Source organism: Malaclemys terrapin, chromosome 3, assembly GCF_027887155.1.
Source record: "Malaclemys terrapin pileata isolate rMalTer1 chromosome 3, rMalTer1.hap1, whole genome shotgun sequence".
NCBI lineage: Eukaryota > Metazoa > Chordata > Testudines > Emydidae > Malaclemys > Malaclemys terrapin.
The window spans coordinates 118635423-118657259 of NC_071507.1; the positions used below are offsets into that span (position 1 = coordinate 118635423).

At 43.2% G+C, this 21837-nt stretch overlaps 2 protein-coding genes across 2 annotated transcripts in view; one reads left to right on the top strand and one right to left on the bottom strand.

Annotated features, from left to right (window-relative positions):
• The window catches only part of MCM9 (minichromosome maintenance 9 homologous recombination repair factor), a 78644-nt gene that overhangs the window by 36583 nt on the left and 20224 nt on the right, over positions 1-21837 (top strand). Inside the window, exon 8 of the mRNA XM_054022646.1 lies at positions 21065-21239. Within this exon, the coding sequence (XP_053878621.1) occupies positions 21065-21239 (175 nt within the window). The remainder of the gene's footprint in view (positions 1-21064; positions 21240-21837) is intronic.
• Positions 148-16651, bottom strand: ASF1A (anti-silencing function 1A histone chaperone). Its single transcript, XM_054022648.1, has 4 exons — positions 16341-16651; positions 11331-11446; positions 3579-3755; positions 148-549 (listed from the first exon to the last, which is right to left on the bottom strand). The coding sequence occupies exons 1-4, from the start codon at positions 16447-16449 to the stop codon at positions 337-339; spliced, it is 615 nt and encodes a 204-aa protein (XP_053878623.1). The 5' UTR covers positions 16450-16651; the 3' UTR covers positions 148-336.

Genomic DNA, 21837 nt, shown 5'->3' on the forward strand with positions numbered 1-21837 from the left:
CAAGTCATCACTATTCCATCTGTGCTTAAATATTTTTAACTTTCTGTTCTTTAGGTTTTTAATTATATTTACAGAGAAAGAGAAAAATAATACATATGCTTTAATCAGATTAAATTTAGAGCAAATAAAATAACACAGAGAAAAAACTACTTAAAAATAGTTGTATTTATATTCCACAATTTGCTCAAATACTGTTTTTTTCTTATAAACTTTCTACAGGATGTTTTAAAACAACTTCTTCACGTTGTTTGTTGACTATGTACTTAAGGAATTTCAGGCAAATAGTTCTGGTTGTTTTTACAGCTTAACACATGTACAGTATCAAAATGATGGTAGTCACATGCAGTCCATATGAGATTCTAACATGACATTTAATGAATTTTCTGATGTTGACCACCCCTTTGATGCTGAAGGTAATGCATCTGTAGAAAGAAGTGACTGTAGATTTGGGTTACTGCTCTCTGCATCTTCCAGTTTTTCAGTGTTGTCCTCCCAATTAATGTGGAATCTTGTGACTCTGGGGTTAGATGCCAAAATATTCCTTTGTAGCTGGAGAAGGAGAAAGTATATTAGTTGTGTGTGCATGCAAGATTACTGTATAAATTTATGTACAAACATAACTAATCTCTACAAATTTATGGCACTTGAACTTTAATCTACAGATGCTGCATATGTATCAGGAACAGATGTTTACCATACAGAATCAATCCATCTAGTCCAGCATCCTGCCTCAGTGGCCAAACTTGATTCAGAGGATGACATAGAGCCCTCATCTTGCACCAAGCTAAATGTGCCATGCTCACCCGAAGAGAGTAGATTTCCTTCTTAACATCCCACCCTAAACATGAGATTTGAGTGTGTTTATTTTAGCTTGCATATATAAAAATGTTCAGCACAGAATTAAATTATCCAGTCCTGGTTTAAAAAAAAAAAAAAAAATCTAGGCACAGTCTGAGGCAACTAACCTGCAGCAGTGAATTGCACAAACTGACTGATTATACAATGTGCAAAGTAGTAATACTGTTTATTTGCTCTAATTAAATCGTGTCTCTTTTTTCTTCTCTGATCCTGCAATCCTGCCCTCATGTTAGTAACACTACTCTGCCAGTTGTTTTTCCATATGTGTGCTTTAGATCACATTTTGATCTTGACTTAATTGTATTTAATTTAATTCCTATTTAAAAAAATCTGAAAACGTACTTAGCTTTGGAACAGGAAGGTGACCTGGCCTCATTTAGATAGTATTGTTGGCCCTTATTTTTCTTTTGACAAGATGACAGGTATGTGTTTATGGATATAGCCAAAAAATGTATTCATTTTTCACTGCCTCCTTTCTACTTTTTAATTAAGATACTCTGGAAAGTTTGTTGTTAACTATTGAAAACGTGCATATTACAGCAGGGTTTAAGACACCAGAATCTCCCATGTTGCAGAACCATCTGCCCCCATCATGAAAGCTTAGCTTCCTTAGCAGTATGAGTTCTGTGGCTCTGATTCTTGCGCACACACACACTTGCCAAATGGAAGGCAGTACTCTACACCATCCCTCGAAGTCACTGCATATGGATCACAGTACAATCAATTAATTATTACACTAATCATGGGAAAACTCTGTCCTAGAGCTAAAAACTGACCTTTTTCTCTAAAGAAAGAACAGTCATTGAGTAATTCCTCTTACCCAAATTGACAACCTTTTATTTTCAAACCTGATTTGCTTATTTCCCCTTCAATTATAATTATCTTTTTAACCAACACATCTTCAATTCAAACTAAATGTCTAAATTCTGCACAGAAGAATTCTAATTTAGCCAAGGATTCTGCACTTTCATCGTGTGCCCTGCCACCAGAATTGCTAGATAAAATTAAGAATCTCCTGGAGTATTGGTGAGTGAAAATGGTTCAGAAGAAGTTTGCTGCTTTTTTGTTAAAAGCAGGGTTAACTTTGCATAAACAAATGATACTACATTAAAGTAGTAGTTGAGGTTTTTTTGTTTGTTTGTTTGTTTTGTTCAAGTACTTTTGAAGAAACTTGGATATTTAGAGGCCAAAACGTTAGCATTTACACAATAAAAAATGGCATAAAAGGAAATGATTATGAAGTCAAAAAATGGGGGAAAGAAAGGAACAGATTGGAGATTTAAGGTGAAGATATTCAAAAGTTAATAGCAACTTTCGGTGACCAACTCGAGGCCCCTTCAAGTGGCCTGATTTTCAGGAACTGCTATGCACATGACCCCTGAAAATTAGGCCCCTGTGGGGTGTCTCAGGTTAGGCACACCAAATCACTGGTCATTTCTGAAAATCGTGGCCTTAAGTGTCTTTTAGTGATCCACAATTTAAGTGTAGTTATATCAGGATATCATTTTTTGGGAATGTGTGGCTTTTCTCTGGCCTAATTATTGCAGTACATGCATTATTCTGGTCTACTCTTCAGATTTTAACATCATATCATTTACCTATAATGGAAAAACAATTTTACCTCATTACCCTCCCCCATTAGCCTTCTAACATCAGTTTATATACATTACTTCCTTAAATTTCCATGCAAATAAAGGCCCTGGCCCCGACAAGGTGTTCCATGGAGGCAGACCACTGTGCCCTCATAGAACCCCAATGACTTCCACGGGGGTGTGTCTATGTGGAACACCTTGCAGGTGAACAAACATTTCCCAATGCCTCCCTCTGTGCAGTGTTGTGTTCCAAATAGTTCTTCTTTGACAAGTAATTTTAATGCAAGTCCTAACTCAATTTAACAAAAAACAGACTTTTTTCTAGCTCATGCTCTTAGTTTAGATTTTGTGTTTTGATATTTTTAAGTCAAATATGTGACTTAGCAACTATGTGTGATTATTCAACCCACTCTAATCAGGTCAGTCTCCACAGCCCAAATGTGGCCCATCTCCAGTTTTTGTTAATATGAGTATCAATTATGATATTTGTGATATAGATATTTGTCCATTAGGAAATGGAAAGAGACCAACAACTCATTTCACATAATCCATGTAAGGTGGCAATAGCTTCTGATCACTACTGATCTGGGAAGGATTCTGGATGAAAACCTATATCCCAATCCCCTTCAAAACTATGATAACTATGTGTCACCTTAAATTTGTTTGCTAAATCTTTTGTTTTTGCTTGATTTGATAGCTAGTTTTGTATCGCTTAAGGCAGTGATACTCAGACTGAGGCTCAGAAGCCAAAGTAGTTCTTTAATGTGTCTCCTGTGGTCATTGCAGCACATGATATTAAAAAACTGTGATTTAATTATTAACTGATCTAAGTTATTAACCAACTGTAGTTGATAAAATAATACTCGGTCACTCATTTTGCTGTAAGAATTATATATATATATAATAATAATAATATATAAACTAAATATTTCTGCGGCATACTGTTTAAATATGAATATATAATACTATAGTAAATGAAACAATGAATTCACACTACTGTGGCTCTTCTGGGTAATGCTGATTGCTAATTTGGTTCCTGAACCACCGAGGTCTGAGTATCACTGGCTTAAGGAATTGTTTGGTTTTGTTTTTTAAGAAAGACAGACTATTGAATAGAACATTTCTTACCTTAGAAAAGTCTGGTTTTACTGGAGGATTCTCTCTCAATTCTGTTTCAGTATATTCATTGTTTACATAATAGCCGACTCTAATAAATTCTTGGCCTCGATAGGTACATGTAATTAACACAACTGTTACACCTACTGCATCTGCATCTGGAATAAGTCCTGGATTAGGAGCGTCAGCCTAAAATGTAGAAGGAAAAGGTTATTGAAACAATACAGATTGATCTACCTCATCTCCAATTTTATACCATATGGCTATCTAGCAGGGGGCAGTAGGGTTATATGTCACATCCATCATGTGGATTAAGCAATGGCTGTGCACAAATTTTAAACTGATTCATGCATAGTCGGGAGATAGAGTGCAAGCACATCTACTCTGCTCTCTCAGTAATTGCAACCTTGGATTTAGGGCACTACTCTCTAGAGATACATAGCAATTCAGTCTCCAGGGTTTATTTGTTTGTTTTTTGTTATTTCTGAAACCTAGATGAACAGGCAGCTTTTGCATCTGAAATTGGTTTTTTTGACCAATTACCAGGTAATCTGTAGTTCGGGCAGGTGCACCAATGTCCCTCCAACTCTGCTGTGCCACTGTTCTCCACCCCAACCTTGAAAGATAACCCTTGCTAGTTTATTTTTCATGAGGTCTGTGAGGTTACACTGGGGTGCATATGTTTTCATAGCTGATTGATTAATCTGGTAAAGAAAAAACTGCAAATCATACTTCAGCAAGGAGAGGGGACTGAATTGCAGTGAAGTTTGAGCTATTCCATAGGCTAATGAGAGAAGGAACCAGTATGCCTTTTGTCTCTAGGATGTCCAGGTGCCCGGTTTTCAACTTATTGCGGGGAGGGGGAGGGCAGGGAGGTGCTGGTTCATCACCCACGTCAGCCCCTACTCAGCCAGGGCCACCTCCTACCTGCATTGGGCAGCTGCAGCTCCCAGCCCCAGGGAAAGAGCAGCGAGTAACAGGGGAGAGGGAGAAAGAGGAGCAAACGGAGGGCAGGACCTCAAGGGAAGAGGTGAGGCAGGGAGGGTGGGACCTCGGGGAGAAGGGGCAGGCCAGTTCCAGCATTCTTGCTGGAGTGTCCGGTTTTTAAATATTACAAAGTTGGCAACCCTATTTGCCTTCCTCCCCATAACTTAGTTTGTTACAGTGTGTGTTGTTAAATGCAATTCTCTCTTCACTTGGAGAGTAGGGTTACCATATTTTGAGCCTCCAAAAGGAGGACACTCCACGGGGCCACGGCCCCGCCCCCAGCCCTGCCCCTTCCCCAAAGTCCCCGCCCCAACTCCGCCCCCTCCCCTGCTTCCCACGAACATTTGATTCGCGGGAAGCCTGAAGCAGGTAACGGGGGGTGTGGGGGAGGAGGCGTGGCCCAGGCTGGCCCCCCCGGCGTTTCCAGCCTGGGTCGGCTTGGGCCCCGGGGTGCCGGGCCCGGCCCCTGGCCGAGCACCCCCGGCCCGCCCAGCACTGCCAGTCCCTGGCCCGGCTCCCGGCCGAGCACCCCCTGGCCCCGCTGGCCCCCGGCCGAACACCCCTGGCCCGCTCAGCACCCCCCGGCCCGGCCCCAGCCCCCTGGCCAAGCACCCCCCGGCCCGCTTAGCACCCCCCAGCCCCGCCGGCCCCCCCAGCCCCCGAACCCCCGGCCGAGCACCCCCCCCGGCTCCGCCGGCCCCCGGTCCCTGGCCCTGCCCCCGGTCCCCATCCCCGCCGGCTCCCGGTCCCCGGCCCCCGACCCCACCGGCGCTTGGTGCCCCGGGTCCCCGGCCCAGCACCGCCGCCCGCATGTCCCGATTTTCCCAGACATGTCCGGCTCTTTGGGATTTCCTCCCGGACGGGGATTTGGAGTCCAAAAAGCCGGACATGTCCGGGAAAATCCAGACGTATGGTAACCCTATTGGAGAGAACTTCTGACACATTTTCAACCAGTAACTCAGGCCTAATTAATATGCATTAATCTTTCTAAATGATCTAGCAGTGGCAGTCTCATTGTTAATAAAAAAATATGTATCATAAAATGGGGCTCAACCCCAATCTTTTGAAATGTTTTTTGGCTATAACTTATTGTTGAATTTTTTGTTTCACCCTATACCTAGGACTTGTAACAATGCATGTTTCTTCACGGGATCATTGCATATACTGCTTCATGTTTACAAAACAGCAATTAAGCACTGCACTGCACTATTGCTGGGAAAGTTACAGCCAAACATATTTCTAATAGTTTATTATACAGTCTAGTACTGTGGCCTGTTGAGCTAGTTGATCATATGTCATTGGCTCCTGTTCTCTGTCTCCTTGATTCTACAAGTATCCATAAACCAGCCTAGATACCTTAACTAGGGGCTGTGGCTACTGAGAAGAAGAAAGAGATGTTACACCCCTTGGGGACAACAGCCACCAGTGTGGTGGGAATAGCCAGGCAGTATTATCCAAAATCAGGCAGGGACAAGGCAGCCAGGCAATATATCTAAAATCGAAAGGCTAAGACACAAAATGAGTTACACCCTAGCAAGGGAAATAAAAGGCAATAAGAAAAAATTATAAATACATAAGGAGCAAGAGAAAGATGAAGGAACATGTAGGTCCACTAGTTAGCTGGGAAGGAGAGCTAACGGATCATATCAAGAAGGTTGAGGTCTATAATGCCTGTTTTAAGTCAGTCTTCACTAAAAAGATTAATGGTGACCAGATGCTTAACACAATTATTAACAACAAGAAGGAGGCAGAAACACAAGCCAGAATAGGGAAAGAACAGGTAAAAGAATATTCAGATGAGTTAGATATATTCAAATGGACAAAACCTGATGAAATTCATCCCACAGCACTTAAGGAACTGTCTGAAGCAATATCAGAACTGCTAGCAATTATCTTCAAGAACTCATGGAGGACAGGTAAAGTCGCAGAGGACTGGATAAGGGCAAACATAGCACATATCTTTAAAAGGTATCTTTAAGAGGATCCAGAAATTATAGATCAGTCAACCTAACTTGGATACTTGGAAAGATACCGGAACAAAAATATTAAACAATCAATTTGTAAGCATCTAGAGGACAACAGGGTAATTAGCAATAGCCAACATGGATTTGTCAGAAACAAATCATGCCGAACCAACCTAATTTCCTTCTTGCACGGGGTATTGGCCTAGTGGATCAAAGGGAAGAAGTAGATGTGATAGATCTTGAATTTAGTAAGGCTTTTGACACAGTCAGTCCTACATGATATTCTCATAAGCAAACTAGGGAAATGTGGTCTAGATGAAATTACTATAAGGTGGATGCACAACTGGTTGAAAAACAGTATTCAAAAAGTAGTTATCAATGGTTTTCTGTCAAACTGCAAGGACATATCTAGTGTGGTACTGTAGGCGTCTGTCCTGGGACCAGTGCTATTCAGTATTTTTAAAAATGACTTTGAGAATGGAATGGAGAGTATGCTTTTAAAATCTGCAGATGAAATCAATGGGGGAAGGGCTGCTAGCACTTGGGAGGGCAGGATTAGAATTCAAAATGACCTTAAAATGAAGAGCTGGTCTGAAATCAATAAGATGCAATTCGGTAAAGACAAGTGCAAAGTACTATGCTTAGGAAGGAAAAATCAAATGCACAACTACAAAATGAAGAATAATTGACTAGGCAGTAGCGCTACTGAAAAGGATCTGGGGGTTATTGTGGCATATGAGCAAACAATATGATGCAGTTGTGAAAAAGGCATACATCATTTTGGGCTGTATGAACAAGAGTGTCATATGTAAGACATGGGAGGTAACTCTCCCATTGTACTTGGCATTGGAAAGGCCTCAGCTGGTGAATTGTCCCCAGTCCCTGGCGCCACACAGAAAGACATGGACAAATTTGAGAGAGAGTCCAGAGGGGAGCAACAAAAATGATAAAAGGTTTAGAAAACCTGACCTTGGGGAAAAGGTTAAAAAGATGGGCATGTTTAGTCTTGGGAAAAGATGCCTATGGGGAGACATGAGAACAGTCTTCAAGTATGTTTAGAGCTGTTATAAACAGGATGGTAATCAATTGTTCTCCCTGTCCACTGGTATTGAAGGTGGGATACGAAGTAATGGGCTTAATCTGCAGTAAGGGAGATTTAGGTTAGATATTAGGAAAAACTTTCTAACTAGGAGGATAGTTGAGAGCTGGAATAGGCATCCAAGGGAGTTTGTGGAATCCACGTCACTGGAGGTTCTGGCTGAACTTCACTTACTACAGTTATGCCACCAGAAAATTTGGCCCCATATGAAAATATACATACTCAGGCACATACAATACTTGCTTCTTCACCTGCCAATGAAATGCAGATGCTTCTGGGGAAAGATTTAGCAATTCCATCAATGCACAACAGATTTATACAGAGAGTGAAAACAGTGGTTTGAAACTGCAGGTAGCATTTAAATAGGCAGAATTTAATTAAGAAAATTGTGTTATAGAAAGGCATGACCCTGTCTAAACTAGGAGAATGAAGTATTCAGCAAACATGTTTTAGTCTGTTGCATTGTATATGGGTTCTTATATAGCACTCATCACCGCAGTAGCTGAGTGCCTTCCAGTGGTGCATTAAGTGATGTGACTAAAAACATCTGTCACATGTTGTATGTTCTCTCAGTGTTGGTTAATGTATGTTAACACATTTTTAAAGCCACTTAGCACCTGACATAGACAAAGACTAGCCTTTAAAACATGTTATCTGGTCATGGTCATTAGCTTGTCCCTTACTAATAACCACAACCAGTTAACATCTTTTTTAAATGCCACTGTCTTCATCTATACTAGGTACAAAGTGTTGTTTAACAATGTGTTAGTTAACATATGTAAACTATTTACGTTTGCCAAACTCACCTAATTTTCCTAGTCTAAACAGCACCACCGAGTCACCCTTTTGTGCAGAAAGTGCTGTGAGATCTTTAATGTCCACAAGTGCTCAGAACTTTGATTTTACATCTTATCAAAAGATTGCCCCTACAGCAACACAGCATCCTATGCTGGGGCATTGGTTCAGTTACTGACTCAGAGGGAAGAAAATACTGCCTGTTGAATCACCAACATGACTTCCTGCAGTACTCTGCGCCTTGTTCTTGGTGGCAGAGACGCCGACTTTCTAATGTGGTGGGGGATGCTCCCCTGGGCTCCTCCCTGGCCCTGCCCCCACTCCACCCCTTCCCCCAAAACCCCACCCCTGCCCTGCCTTGCCTCTTCGCACCCCATTCCACCCCCTCCCCTGAGTGTTCTCACTCCTCCCCGCTAGTGCCTCTTGCACGCCGCAGAACAGCTGATCACGGGAGGCGCTGGGGGAAAGGGGAGGTTCTGACCAGCCGGGCCGCCGGCAGGTAGCAGGTGCTGGGGAAAGGGGAGGCACTGATTGGGGGGGTTGCTGGTGGATGCTGAGCACCCATTTTTTTCCATGGGTGCTCCAGCCCTGGAGCACCCACAGAGTCAGCACCTATGCTTGGTGGTCTTCCATTTAAGTATTAACCAGGCCCAATCCCTCTTGTGAAATTTGATGATCAAAGTTTAATATACTTTGGGCTGCAGGTACTTTCCTAAAGAAACAGGTAGGAGAACTTCACTGTGTTACAGGAGAGCTTGTACAGAATCTTGCACGGGATCTATTCCAATATAACCAATGTTCTCTATGTCTAACGCCTAGTTTGGCTGAGGTAAGATAAATATTCATAGTTGAAACATGATAAATGATTCCTTCCTGTGTAAATATCATATCTGGGGGACATGTGAAGTTTGGACAATCAGGGTTACATGTATAACATGTCCAAAAATGTGCCTCTTTAGATAAACAACATCAGCTCTTCCTCCTATCTCTCTCTACCACCAGCAACATTTATAACTTAAAAAATATTAATTGTAATTTTTAGTTTTAAAAATGAATCATAGATTCTTCACCCAAACTAATGTATCTTTAAAATAAAAACAGGCATAAATGCCAGCTCATCTTTTTGAGCAGTGTACCACACTGCAACCCATTTCCAAAGGCATCAGAAGGTTACAGACCACTTCCGTCAATTTACATAGTAAGTTGTTATGACTAAAGGGTTAAAACTTGATAGTGGAAGAAATTCTAATAAGGGAAGTAATTTCTCATACATCTTCTTTATTGTTAGTGGGGAGAAAATAGCCCCAGTATTGAAACCTAATTAATAGTGAAGTGCTTAGAGAATGATTTGTATATAAAAAACTGCTAAATGTATCCACTTTCCTGCTCTTATTGCTGTGCCTTTGACCTGCCCTGTAAAATAAAGTTTTCCTTTATCCGAAAGTTTCAGATGTGCTCTGAAGCATTCGAATAATTGGGATTTACATGTTTATTCAAGATGCCTTAGACATTTTCTACACACACCTGGACACCACCCTTAAAACAATTGTATCAACTGTCAGAAAGATAGACGCTCATTCATGTCTTCAGTTATTTTCTTTAGTTATACACGTGAACTCCAGTGTATCTTTGCCATAAAATCACAGCAAACTGCAGTTTTCACGTGGGGACGGAAGTACAGTTCTTCTGGAAAGAGCTAATTTTAGTTTTAGTCTGACACTTCTGCCAGTGCAGTTTAGTCCTCTTTTACCAGACGAGGCTAGCACTGGATAAAAAGAGGTTGTGCTGAACTGAGGCTATGTCTACACTACAAGCTCTACAGTAGCATACCTATAGTTGTGCTGCCGTAGCGCAGTCACTTGTTTTCTGTCACTGTAGTCAATCCACCTCCTCAAGAGGCAATAACTAGGTCAATGGAAGAATGTTTCGGTCGACCTAGCTGTGTCTCTACTGAGGCCTAGGTCGGTTTAACAGTGTCTCTCAGGGGTGTGTGAATTTTTCACACCCCTGAACGACATAGCTACGTTGACCTAAGTTTGAGGTGTAAACCAGCCCTAAATTTTAGGTGTAGACCAGGCCTGAGTCATGGTTTTGTGATACGGAGAGAGCACCACTAGGAATTAAAGTGAGACTTAAACCAGACCAGTGCATTAAGCCACCTCACTGCCATTCTCTCCCCATTTTCCCTTAGGCACTGCCTTATTTGTAACTCTTTGGCTTTGTCTGTTGATAGCTCTTAGGATTTCCAAACATCTGAACATTTGTGTGTGAGTCCTAATCTTCATGTGTCTCCCTGATGTGCTTCAGTGCTGCACTGAGAATCCCAAACTTATTTCAAGACTTGTGACATTGTGTTGCAATTATAGCATCATGGCATGAAGATTCAAACATCATGATGCAATATTGTCTTGCTGAACAAAGATAAATAGATGGCTGTCCTGTTAAGTTTTACCATGAGCTGGTCACTGGCAGGAGGGGCCTAGACTAACCTTTTATACCCAAAGTTTCCCACAACTGCTACCCCCACCACAACCAGTGGTACAACTGTTGGGAAGTGCTATCATAGACCAGCTAACTGGCATTTTTAACCACTGTGTTGTCTAAACTTGCTTTGAGCAAGGTTAGACAACAGAACAGTTAAAATGCCAGCAGCCACCAGAGCCTTGTCTACACTAGGCCCCTCCCCCCATTCCCCTATTGATACCACAAGGGGAGCTGTAGCAGTAGGAAATTTCAGAAAAAACAAGGGCTTGTGCAGACAAGGCCTTAAAGTCAGGAACAGTAGATTTAAGGAATTGACACAAAATGGTGTATTCTAGGAAAAAATATATTATTGAAATGCTGCTTTGCTTTAGGCTGTCCCCTTTAAACATAGAATTAACTCAATTGTTTTAGCAATATTGAAAATAACAAACTTACCTGAAATACAAACATGTGCCTTCCTGCAGGAACAGGTCCTACTAAAACGGAGTCTAAAACTTGATCATACTCCTCACTTTCTGCTGAACCCACATAAATTATTTTCCATTCCAAATCTACATTAAAACAAAAACAATATTTTAAAAAATGCCCACAATTTGCACATAATTTAATTCTCTCTCTTTGAAAAAGTCAGTCTATAGCCTAATGGTCCCAGGTCTTGCTTATTTAGGACTTTAACCCAAAACTGCCTCCATAGCTGCTGGTCCATAAAGACTAAAGGCTTGTCTACAAGGGGAAATTTACTAGCATAATTATACTGCTTTAGTTATACCAATACACCCTTTGCTGCCAACATTATTCAGAAATGGTATGCCCTCTGGGAAAAGGCCGTGTAATGCCATTTTTGGACATAGGCTCCTCATGGATGGAGAGAGAGGGACACTGGACATAGTGACAGTAGGGAATAGTGATGTGTAGAAAGTGAAGAGCTCATTTACATGAGATAGCCATGGCCTAAACAGCAGCACAACATCCAAGCAGAGTTCTCCCTGCTCCATCCCTCCCCCCCCCCAAAATTTTTTTTTTTGCAGAGCAGGCTAGCTTGTTAATTGAATAGCTAGCCCATTGTATACACACACACGGATATATAATTGATATTGTGATTACAGAATACTCTCAGTAAAGGTTTTGGTGTTTGGATGTAACCTGAATCTTGAGATGGAATTTATAACCATTTTATGTAAAATCAAATGTATTTTACGGTTTCATAATACAATTTAAAGAAACCAAACAATACTAACAGTTCATAGGTTTCCTGGCCCATTTATATTGCTGTGCTTACTCTCTGCCCCCACTCTCTGTTTAAAAACTAAAACTATCAACTAACATCCATTAGCTCTTACGTCTGCTTATTTTTAACTTTCACTTTCCAGTTAAAACACACACACGGCAGAACTAACCCGCCAGAATTCTTGCATTTTAAACAGACAATAAAAGGTCACTATGATGGGTTTTGCTTATTGAAAGATGCTATTTGTGATTATTTCCTTTTTTTAAAATGGAACTTATTTTAAAATCTGTTTCAAAGAGTGCCTTTAAAAAAAACCCTGATGCGACACATTTTCATCTTGTCTTTCAGTATGGAACAATGCCCTGATCATGCATATACTGTCATTAGCACATACTCCTGTGCCATTCCATAGTCTTCAACAAGACACTCTGCACAGGTGCAAACAGGAGTCTATGTTAGGTATTCCTGATGCAGGACAGGAGCCTAAGGGCTTGTCTACACTGGCAACTTGCAGTGCTGCAACTTTCTTGCTCGGGGTGTGAAAAAACACTCCCCCTGAGCGCAGCAAGTTTCAGCGCTGTAAAGCGCCAGTGTAGACAGTGCACCAGTGCTGGGAGCTGTACACCCCTCGTGGGGGCTCTCTCCCAGCGCTCTGCCACGACCACACAAGCCATGTTAAAGCACTGCCAGTATAGACTAGCCCTAAGTAAGGAAGAAAATGCAACATTGTAACACAACTTGGGTGCTTTATGATTCGTGTCAACTGTTTTTCATCATACTTTATTGTATGTTTATTTTTTAAATGGCATAACTCATAGGATTCAGGAAGGCATTTTTCTCCCTTTGTATAGCACAGCATAATTTTCCAGGTGCTGGATGGGAATTATTTGCCTACCTTTGAAGTATCTGGTATTGCCAAGACAAGATATCAGACTAGACAGGTAAATGGTCAGATCCACTATGGCAATTCCTATGTAAATATACCACACACAATTGAGGAGTGTTGTGTAGGCCAGGAAAGTTCATAGCATATCCATTATAAGCCACATTCTGGACTGATAGTTTACCACATTTCAGACTAGGAATAATATTGGGGGGTGGGGGGGTAGTACAGAGAGACTAAAAGCTATTTCATAAATTATATGCCAGGGATCGGCAACCTTTCAGAAGTGGTGTGCCAAGTCTTCATTTATTCACTCTTAATTTAAGGTTTCGCGTGCCAGTAATACATTTTAATGCTTTTAGAAGGTCTCTTTCTATAAATCTATAATATATAAAACTAAACTATTGTTGTATGTAAAGTAAATAAGGTTTTTAAAATGTTTAAGAAGCTTCATTTAAAATTAAATTAAAATGCAAAGCCCCCCGGACCGGTGGCCAGGACCCGGGCAGTGTGAGTGCCACTGAAAATCAGCTTGCGTGCCACCTTTGGCATGCGTGCCATAGGTTGCCTACCCCTGTTATATGCTAAAAAGGTAACTATCAAATCCTACTTGTTTAGGACTGTGTGCCCATCAGTAACTCTTAAAATAGTTTAAATAGATTAAGTTAAAAAATTAATTTGGCAAGGGATTGGTCTGATTTGGAGAGAAAAAAAAACAACAGTAAATGACCAAGATATTAGTGTTTGAAAATTAAAGCAAGGATACACCTTTCTTCATAAAATTTAAGAAGAAAAGAAGATTATCTGTAATAATAATAATTTTAATGACATATCAGGGGTGCTCAAACTTCATTGCACCGTGACCCCCTTCTGACAACAAAGTTACTACATGACCCCAGGGGGAGGGCGAGAGCCAAAACTCCGTCACCCTGGGTGGGGAGAGCAGGGGCCGGAGCCCAAGCCCTGCCACCCTGGGTCGGGGAAGAGGGGGCTACAGCCCAAGCCCCGCTGCCCTGGGTGGGAATGGAGCTTTGGCTTCAGCCCTGAGACCCAGCAAGTCTAATGCTGGCCTTGGCGACCCCATTAGGGGTCCTGACCCACAGTTTGAGAACTGCTGACTTATATGAAAGATCAACATCTGTGGCCATGTGGAGGTACACACATGGTGATTGGTGGTTATGCTATACCTGTACTTCTCATTCTCAGTTGAAAACAGGGATAATAGTGCAAAAAAAAAAAAAAAAAAAAATTGGCGTAAGCCATCTTTATTTCTGCTCATTTAGCCACTAATCAACCTGGCCCAACTTTCATTTAAATCCATCTAGCGTTGAGTGTGATACATACAAATGCACACAGATAGGAAAGGAGGGTTGAAGTCTTTGCAGCACTGGTGTAATCTGTGTCTTGGCTGGAGCACCGCCAATCAAACAGGCTGCTGCATTCTGCACCCGCTCTACCATCCAAATAGTCTGAATGAGTAGCACCATGGCATGGATGCCTTGTTTACACCAGAGAAATCTTTACAAAATTTCTCACCACCTCCGTACAGGTGTTTACCGCATACCTGTACAAACGATGGCAGCTGGCCTAAACTAACACGTCTACCACTGAGAAAACTGGTGAGCTGCAATAATGCTAGAGCAACAGTTAGAGAATTCAAGAAAATGTTGAGTGTAGACAGGGCCTCTATGGAGAATACCAGCAAGTATGATAATTAGACCAAATATTGTGGTGTTTTCTGTGATGTGGACACTTGCCCCTGGAAACTAGTCTGACCAAATGCATTTGGTGTGAGCCTTCAACACCTAATAAAATAGTAGTGACTGAAAGTTACAGATCTGGGCTGGATTTGAACTGGTGACACAAAGGTAGGAAACACTCCATATATCCTATTACCAAAGCTTTGAACTGTTTAGTTCCCCCATAAAATTAAAACAAAAATAAGTATGTTTATTTTCCCCTACCCCTTAAAATGGTGGGATCCCCATGTATCAGATGTCAGCGACAGTGACTAACACTATTGGATCTGTCCTCTTCATGGGGGCACAGAGAGCACAAGCTGTAAGTCAGTTGTAGCCACAGGCACTCCCACTCTTCTCTCCAACGCTTAAGTAACTTTCATACTGGTCACTAATAGCTTGCTTCTGCCAGTGCTCTTGAGGGAAGCTAAAGGAAGCCCTCTCCCAGGCCACAGTGGTGAGACCAGTGGTCCCGGAGAGCTCTTCTGGCCAGAAGAGAAATAGATTTTGCTTTCTGCTGTAAAAATCCTGTTTATTAACCGGCAGCACTGGCCCAATACACGGTAGGGTCACTGCTGTGAACCCTTCTGGGCGCTTCCTGCAGAATTTGGTGAGAGTAACCAGCACTGGAGGAGTCGCTGCTGAGCAATGCAAGAGGTTAATGCCTAGTCCACCCTCTGTACTCGGCAGTGGGTGGGTACATTGCTGACCTCACTCCCTGCACAGCGCACCCCGCTCTGTATAGGCTGGGGAGCAAAAGACTAGGTTTGAAGAGTGAACCGGAGATCCCCAGCTGGCAGGACATGGCATAGTACACCTGGACCCCCTGGCCGCCAACAAACAGCAACTTTCAAGTGAGTTCTAAAAATATTATTTCCTTCCCGCGCCCTCCCTCTCCGGGGGGCTTAGTACCCACAATAATACTAAATCTGTAAAGGGATTCAGTCGGCTACTTTGATTATTTTCAGACATTTTGTAAAATACTAAGTGCTGCAGCTACATTTAAATTTCTCTACTTTAACCAACCCTCCCCCGCCCCCCCCGAAAGATGTTTTCTCCAAAAAAAAAACATTCAAATCGAATATCAAAACAATGAAAATATTTCCTGGGATGTGTTTTCCCCACTTAGTGCAACGTTTCCGCAGCATATCGCTTTGCTCTGCTCAGCAACAGTTCACCCCAGCTACAGGGATGCATGCTGAGATGTGCTCGTTAACCCCTCACACACACACAAACACACACCAACACAAAGCTGGCAACATGGCTACCACCACTCAAACAAGTTCCTGGCAACTTAAGCTTACGTTATAAAATGCAGTGTTTGGATCCGAAATACAGCAGCACTCAACTCTGCAGCTGAGGACACAATAATCAACTTTCCCTTGCCTTTCAACCTAAACGCGCCAGCCTAAGACAGAGCATTTCTAAACAGCATTTAGATGCCTGCCAGCACATCCTTTCATCTAGTCACACCGAGGCAGAGAAGGAGAAACTGTTAAATAGTAGAAGCAGGCCTTTGCAAAGTTTAAACCTTTTAAAACCTGAAACTAGTAGCTCTGGGTTATAAAATCCGTACTGGGAAAAAATCTACTCACCTTCAGACAGATCCTCTATGCACTCAAACGTGATTTCGAATTGAAAAGGATTGTAGAAAGGAGACGGATTATCCAACACCACTACATTGTTCACCTGAACCTTTGCCATATTTTGAAAAAAATACAAACAATAGGAATAGGGTGTTAATGCAGCACAATAAAGTCCAATGTGTTATTTTTTTGTAAAGCACAAACTCCAGTGCTAGTACTTGGTCAAGGTTGTAGAGCTATGACTTGAGAAACTTTTTTTTTTTTCTTTTATTTACAACAGGAACACTCCACACTGTTTTGCAGCTTTCCTATTTCACTAAACTACAGCCCATTCTGCTCTGTTAACTGGCAGCCTTGGCAGTGATTGGCTGCACACTGAGCTATGACCCTCCTCCTGAAGCTTCCTGAAAGAACAAGATGGGCTCCTTTGCTCTGAATAGGCTTGAAAATATTATCTGCTGCTCCACCTGCTGGCCCAGAGTAGGCTAAAGGCTTAGAACAAAGTGGCATGATTGAATCTGGGAGGAACGAAAGAACGAAGGATGAGCTAGTCTGACATTGTTTGAGCACTGGGCTCCCAAAATGTACGGAAGGGCATCAGTGGCTGGAGTTGGCTTTTTTGTTTTTCCTCTCCTTACTTAATTTAACACCTTCCCTTTTTTCTCTTTTCTTTTTTTCCTTCCAAATCCAACGTTTCTGTATGGCCAGAGGAAAACAAAGATGTAGTTGCTGATTTTTTTCTTTTGCTAGTTTTAAATCTGTTAACCCCATTGGCTTTACTCCTGATTTACAATGTTGCATGTTAAATCATGAAACCCTTACATGAGTAGTCCTTACTGAGAGCTTGTCTACTCTTAAAATGCTGCAGCTGTGCAGCTACACCACTGTAGTCCTTCAATGTAGATACTATCTATGCTTGATGGGAGGGCTTCTCCTGTCAGTGTAGGTAATCCACCTCCCCAAGAAGCAGTAGCACACACTAGCCCTGGTCTACATCAGGGGTTAGGTCAGGAGCCATGTCTCTCAGGGGTGTGGATTTTTCACACCCCAGAGAGATGTAGCTATACCAAAGTAAATTCCTACTGTAAACTCATACAATTAAAGCCATTGAAATCAATGGCACTGTTCATTTGACTAGTGAGTACGTGAGGAAGGGCTGTGGGATCAAGCTTATGTTATGTTATGTTTCAGGGCATGCTTTCCATAAATGGCTTTTCAGTAAAAGGGGTGCTAGTTTATGAGGCTGTGGAAGAATAATTGTTATAGGCCCTGATCCTACAGTGAGCTCCACCGTGGGCATAGGGGGCAGCCTGCACAGAGCTCACTGTGGGTTTGGAGCCTTAATGTTTAAATGGAATTGATCCCCATTCAAGTACCTAGAGAAATCTCAGCTTTAGGAAAGCTATTGCACAAGCATGTTCTGCCAGAAGCAACCTTTACATTACCCACAGCTCACCACCATGGCATACTTAGATGTTAGAAAAAAATCAAAATGCTTTAAGGTGAAATCATAAATCAGGAAGTGAGGTACAATGGGCTTGAACATCCCCTCAAGGTCCATTGGGAAGGGGCCTTCTGCATGAAGATCTCACTCTTTGCACATGGAGGATGGGGCAGTGACCCAGATCTGTGGCACCAGGTTTCTTAGCTCCAGCCTCTGAAGAGAGCAACTGGCAAGGTCAGAGATCTGTGGCTGGGGAGGGGACAAGATGGGCAGGGCTGGGTGAAATGCTAATTGTCTCTCTCACCTCTATGGGGAATCTACTCTCAATTAAATACAGGCTCAGGCTGTATTAATTTCTGAAAATTAATTAATTAATTTCTTGAGTGTAATAGAGTGTCTATGTAAGACAGTGTTTTAGGGGCTACTGGCTGCCTGGCAAGCCTGAGTTATGCAGACAAGGAGCCACAGCAGAGCTGTAGAGGGCTGGAGGGCAGTGCTGGGGCACAGAGATTCTGTGTGGAAGCCTGTGGTCTTCAGCAGGTCCCAAAGTCACAGTGAGTTTTCCTCTCGCCTCTCTCCTGTACATTCTTCCAGTGCAGGAGGCAGTCTTGATCTGTATTTATAAAGAAATTATATTGTACTGCAGTGGTTCTCAAAGCCGGTCTGCCGCTTGTTTAGGGAAAGCCCCTGGCGGGCCAAGTCGGTTTGTTTACCTGCTGCATCCGCAGGTTCGGCAGTTCGCGGCTCCCACTGGCCGCGGTTCGCCGCTCCGGGCCAATGGGGGCTGCGGGGAGGCCAGCACATCCCTCAGCCCACACCACTTCCCGCAGCCCCCATTGGCCTGGAGCGGCGAACCATGGCCAGTGGGAGCCGTGATCGGCCGAATCTGCGGACGTGGCAGGTAAACCAGCCTGGCCCGCCAGGGGCTTTCCCTGAACTAGTGGCGGACAGGCTTTGAGAACCACTGCTGTACTGAATATGTGATCAGTGTTCACTAGTACTTTCTATACTGGGGTGGGCAAACTTTTTGACCTGAGGGCCACATCAGGATATGGAAATTGTATGGCGGGCCATGAATGCTCACGAAATTGGAGGTAAGGGTACGGGAGAAGGTGAGGGCTTTGGCTGGGGATGCGGGCTCTGGGGTGGGGCCAGAAATGAGGAGTTCAGGGTGTGAGGGGGGCTGCAGGTTGGGGACAGGGGGGTGAGGGCTCTGATGTGGGGCTGGGGATGAGGGATTTGGGGTACAGGAGGGGGCTCCAGCCTGGGACCGAGGGGTTCTGAGGGCAGGAGGGGCATCAGGGCTGGGGCAGGGGGTTGCGGTATGGGCGAGGGTTGTGAGGGCTCCAGCTGGGGATGTGGGCTCTGGGGTGGGGCCAAGGATGAGGGGCTTGGGGTACAAGAGGGGGCTCTAGGCTGGGATCGAGGGATTTGGAGGGTGGGATTGGGATCAGGGCTATGGCAGGGGATTGGGCGCAGGGGGGCTCAGGGGTGCAGGCTCTGGGCAGCGCTTACCGCAGGCAGCTCCCAGAAGCATGTCCCACCTCCAGCTCCGTGGCGCAGTCAGGCGCCTCTGCATGCTGCCCCGTCCGCAGGCACCGCCCCCGCAGCTCCCATTGGCCACAGTTCCTGGCCAATGGGAGCTGTGGGGGCGGCACCTGCGGACAAGGCAGCGTGCAGAGCTGCCTGGCCACGCGTCCACGTGCTACGTAGCAGCCGGAGGGGGGGTCATGCCGGCTGCTTCCTGGGAGCCATGTGGAGCGGGGCAAGCCCCCGACCCCACTCCCTGGCTGGAGTACCGTAGTGGGGTAAACCCCCGACCCCGCTCCCCATCAGGAGCCGAGGGCCGAATTAAATGATCTGACGAGCCAAATGTGGCCCACAGGCCGTATTTTGCCCACCCCGGTTCTATACCTATCTATCACAGGGCTAGAATTTATTTTGTTTTTTGTAATTCTGCTAATTAAACCGGCAAGGTGATGTACTGCCTACATTGTCCTGCGGTTAGAACGGTGAACTAAAACCCAAGAGAACTAGGGTTCATCATAGCGAATCTCCCTAAAAAACATGCAATATGTCAGTAAGAAATTTCCATTTTCATTGACTCTTCACTGACTATTGGGAGTACAGAATTGCACTGACAAGAACTGTGCACCAGCCAAAAGGTTGTGATTTCTGGTTCCAGTGCTCCATTAAGGTCTTTGGGCCCATTGCAGTCCTAGCGGGAGGATCTTTGGACAGGATGTGGCCCTAGCACTCCATAACATCTTTAGGAGCCTTGGAGTGTGGGTCATAGGACCATTTGTAATTCAAGCAGTAATGGAGTGGAGAAAAAAGAGCTGGAGGGGGAGAAAGCAGGGGAACTAGACAGAAGAGGTAACAGATAGAGATCAGGGAAGGGGAGAAGGGGAGTTGCAGATGTTTAAGGGTGGATGGCCATTCTAGTAGTTGTAGCTGCAATCCTAAATGTTACATAAATACTTACTAGTACCATTGTCCTAAGGTTAACTCCTCTTCAGAACAAACTACTGTATCAGAGAAAAAACTGACTCACTGGAGAAAGTGAAAATTGAATAGTCTTGATATGTAAACAAGAAACAGGTCAGGCAGCAGTTCAAACTCTTCATGCACTCAGAGCTCTGAGCCTTAATTACAGCAGTGTCACAATCAGCAGTTTCCATTTGCAGATGCTTTGGGGAACTTTTTCTTTGGTTTTAGTTCCCATGCATTTCCACTCTCAGGTTTCACTTTAAATGTAATGTTCAAATGAACCCAAAAATCAAAGAGAAACTCTGTCAGAACAAGTTCGAAGTTTAGTCTATCACTTCTGTTTCGTGAACTGGGGAGTGGGTCTCTGTTAAAAGATATGTTAAAATATTTTTATTTTGCAGAGTTTGTTGCATGGCCTTTTGAGGCTTATATATGCTTTAAGTGTTGATAGAGGGTCAGATGTATTCCTGGTATAACTTTGCTAATATCATTGAGTTTGCTTGACTCGACGAATTTAGTTCCTTTTGTAAATTTGTTCATATCATAAAACCATCACCTTAAAATTTGGCATGCTTGGCAGATTTTGCTCCACAGACCATTACCTGGACTATAATAGATGGGATGTCGTACCAGTAGGTCTGAATTGAGGTGCTTTAGCAGACCTCTGCATTGAAGCTTGCACATTGCCTGCATTCTCTCTTCCTGGCACTAGCTAGTGTATTTAATCCGCCCCTCCCCCTTCACTCAAATGCACACACGCATTTTTGAAAAAGACTGAATGTAAATAAATATTCTTCAGGTTTGACGGTAACTGCAGTGAAGGATTCTGGAGAATGGAATTTGGAAGCTGGAGCACTCGTGCTTGCAGATGGAGGTCTTTGTTGTATTGATGAGTTTAATAGCATCAAGGAACATGACAGAACCAGCATACATGAAGCAATGGAGCAACAAACCATCAGTGTAGCTAAGGCAGGGTAAGTGGCATTTAAATGCATGTGATGAAATAACAAAATATCTTTCCCCTGAATTCTGAAATATTAAAATGAATGTTAGATCTAGATTTGCCCCTCTAACCAATTTAAATCTTTCCTATACCGCACTATACATTTTTGTTTTAAAAGATACTCTTAGACTATGAGTCAAAATTTCAAAGGTGGGTGCAATGGACCAATGGATGCATATGAATAAAATACTTTTGGATCCCCTACATCATCTTTGGAAAATCTGGCCATTGCAGATAAAAAGGGCATGTTAAGAAGAGTGTTTTGGAGAGTGGTGAGCTATGGGGTACTGTGGAGAGTGAGGCATTTTTTAAAATGTGAGTTGCAGTTCAGAAGCCAGGACTGAAAACACTTTTTTCTTTTTCCTCCATGAATGGCAAATAATTAGTCAAGCAGCAAAAGAAGAGGGAGCAATTCCCAGGCTGCTTGTTTTTATATGGTGGCCCATCTCATGAAAGAGACTACTGGCCACTAACCTGTGAAGGGAAAATGGTATATGCTACTTCTGAAAACTTGGATTTTTTAATTCTGTGGCAAGTGAAGCTACTGGCCAAATCCTCAGTCTGTCCAC

Coding starts and splice junctions, on each gene's coding strand:
- ASF1A (XM_054022648.1), bottom strand. CDS start 16,449: ATGGCAAAGGTTCAGGTGAACAATGTAGTGGTGTTGGATAATCCGTCT. Junction 3,756..11,330: donor GGCACATGTTTGTATTTCAG/GTAAGTTTGTTA, acceptor TCTACATTTTAG/GCTGACGCTCCTAATCCAGG. Junction 550..3,578: donor TAAAACCAGACTTTTCTAAG/GTAAGAAATGTT, acceptor CTCCTTCTCCAG/CTACAAAGGAATATTTTGGC.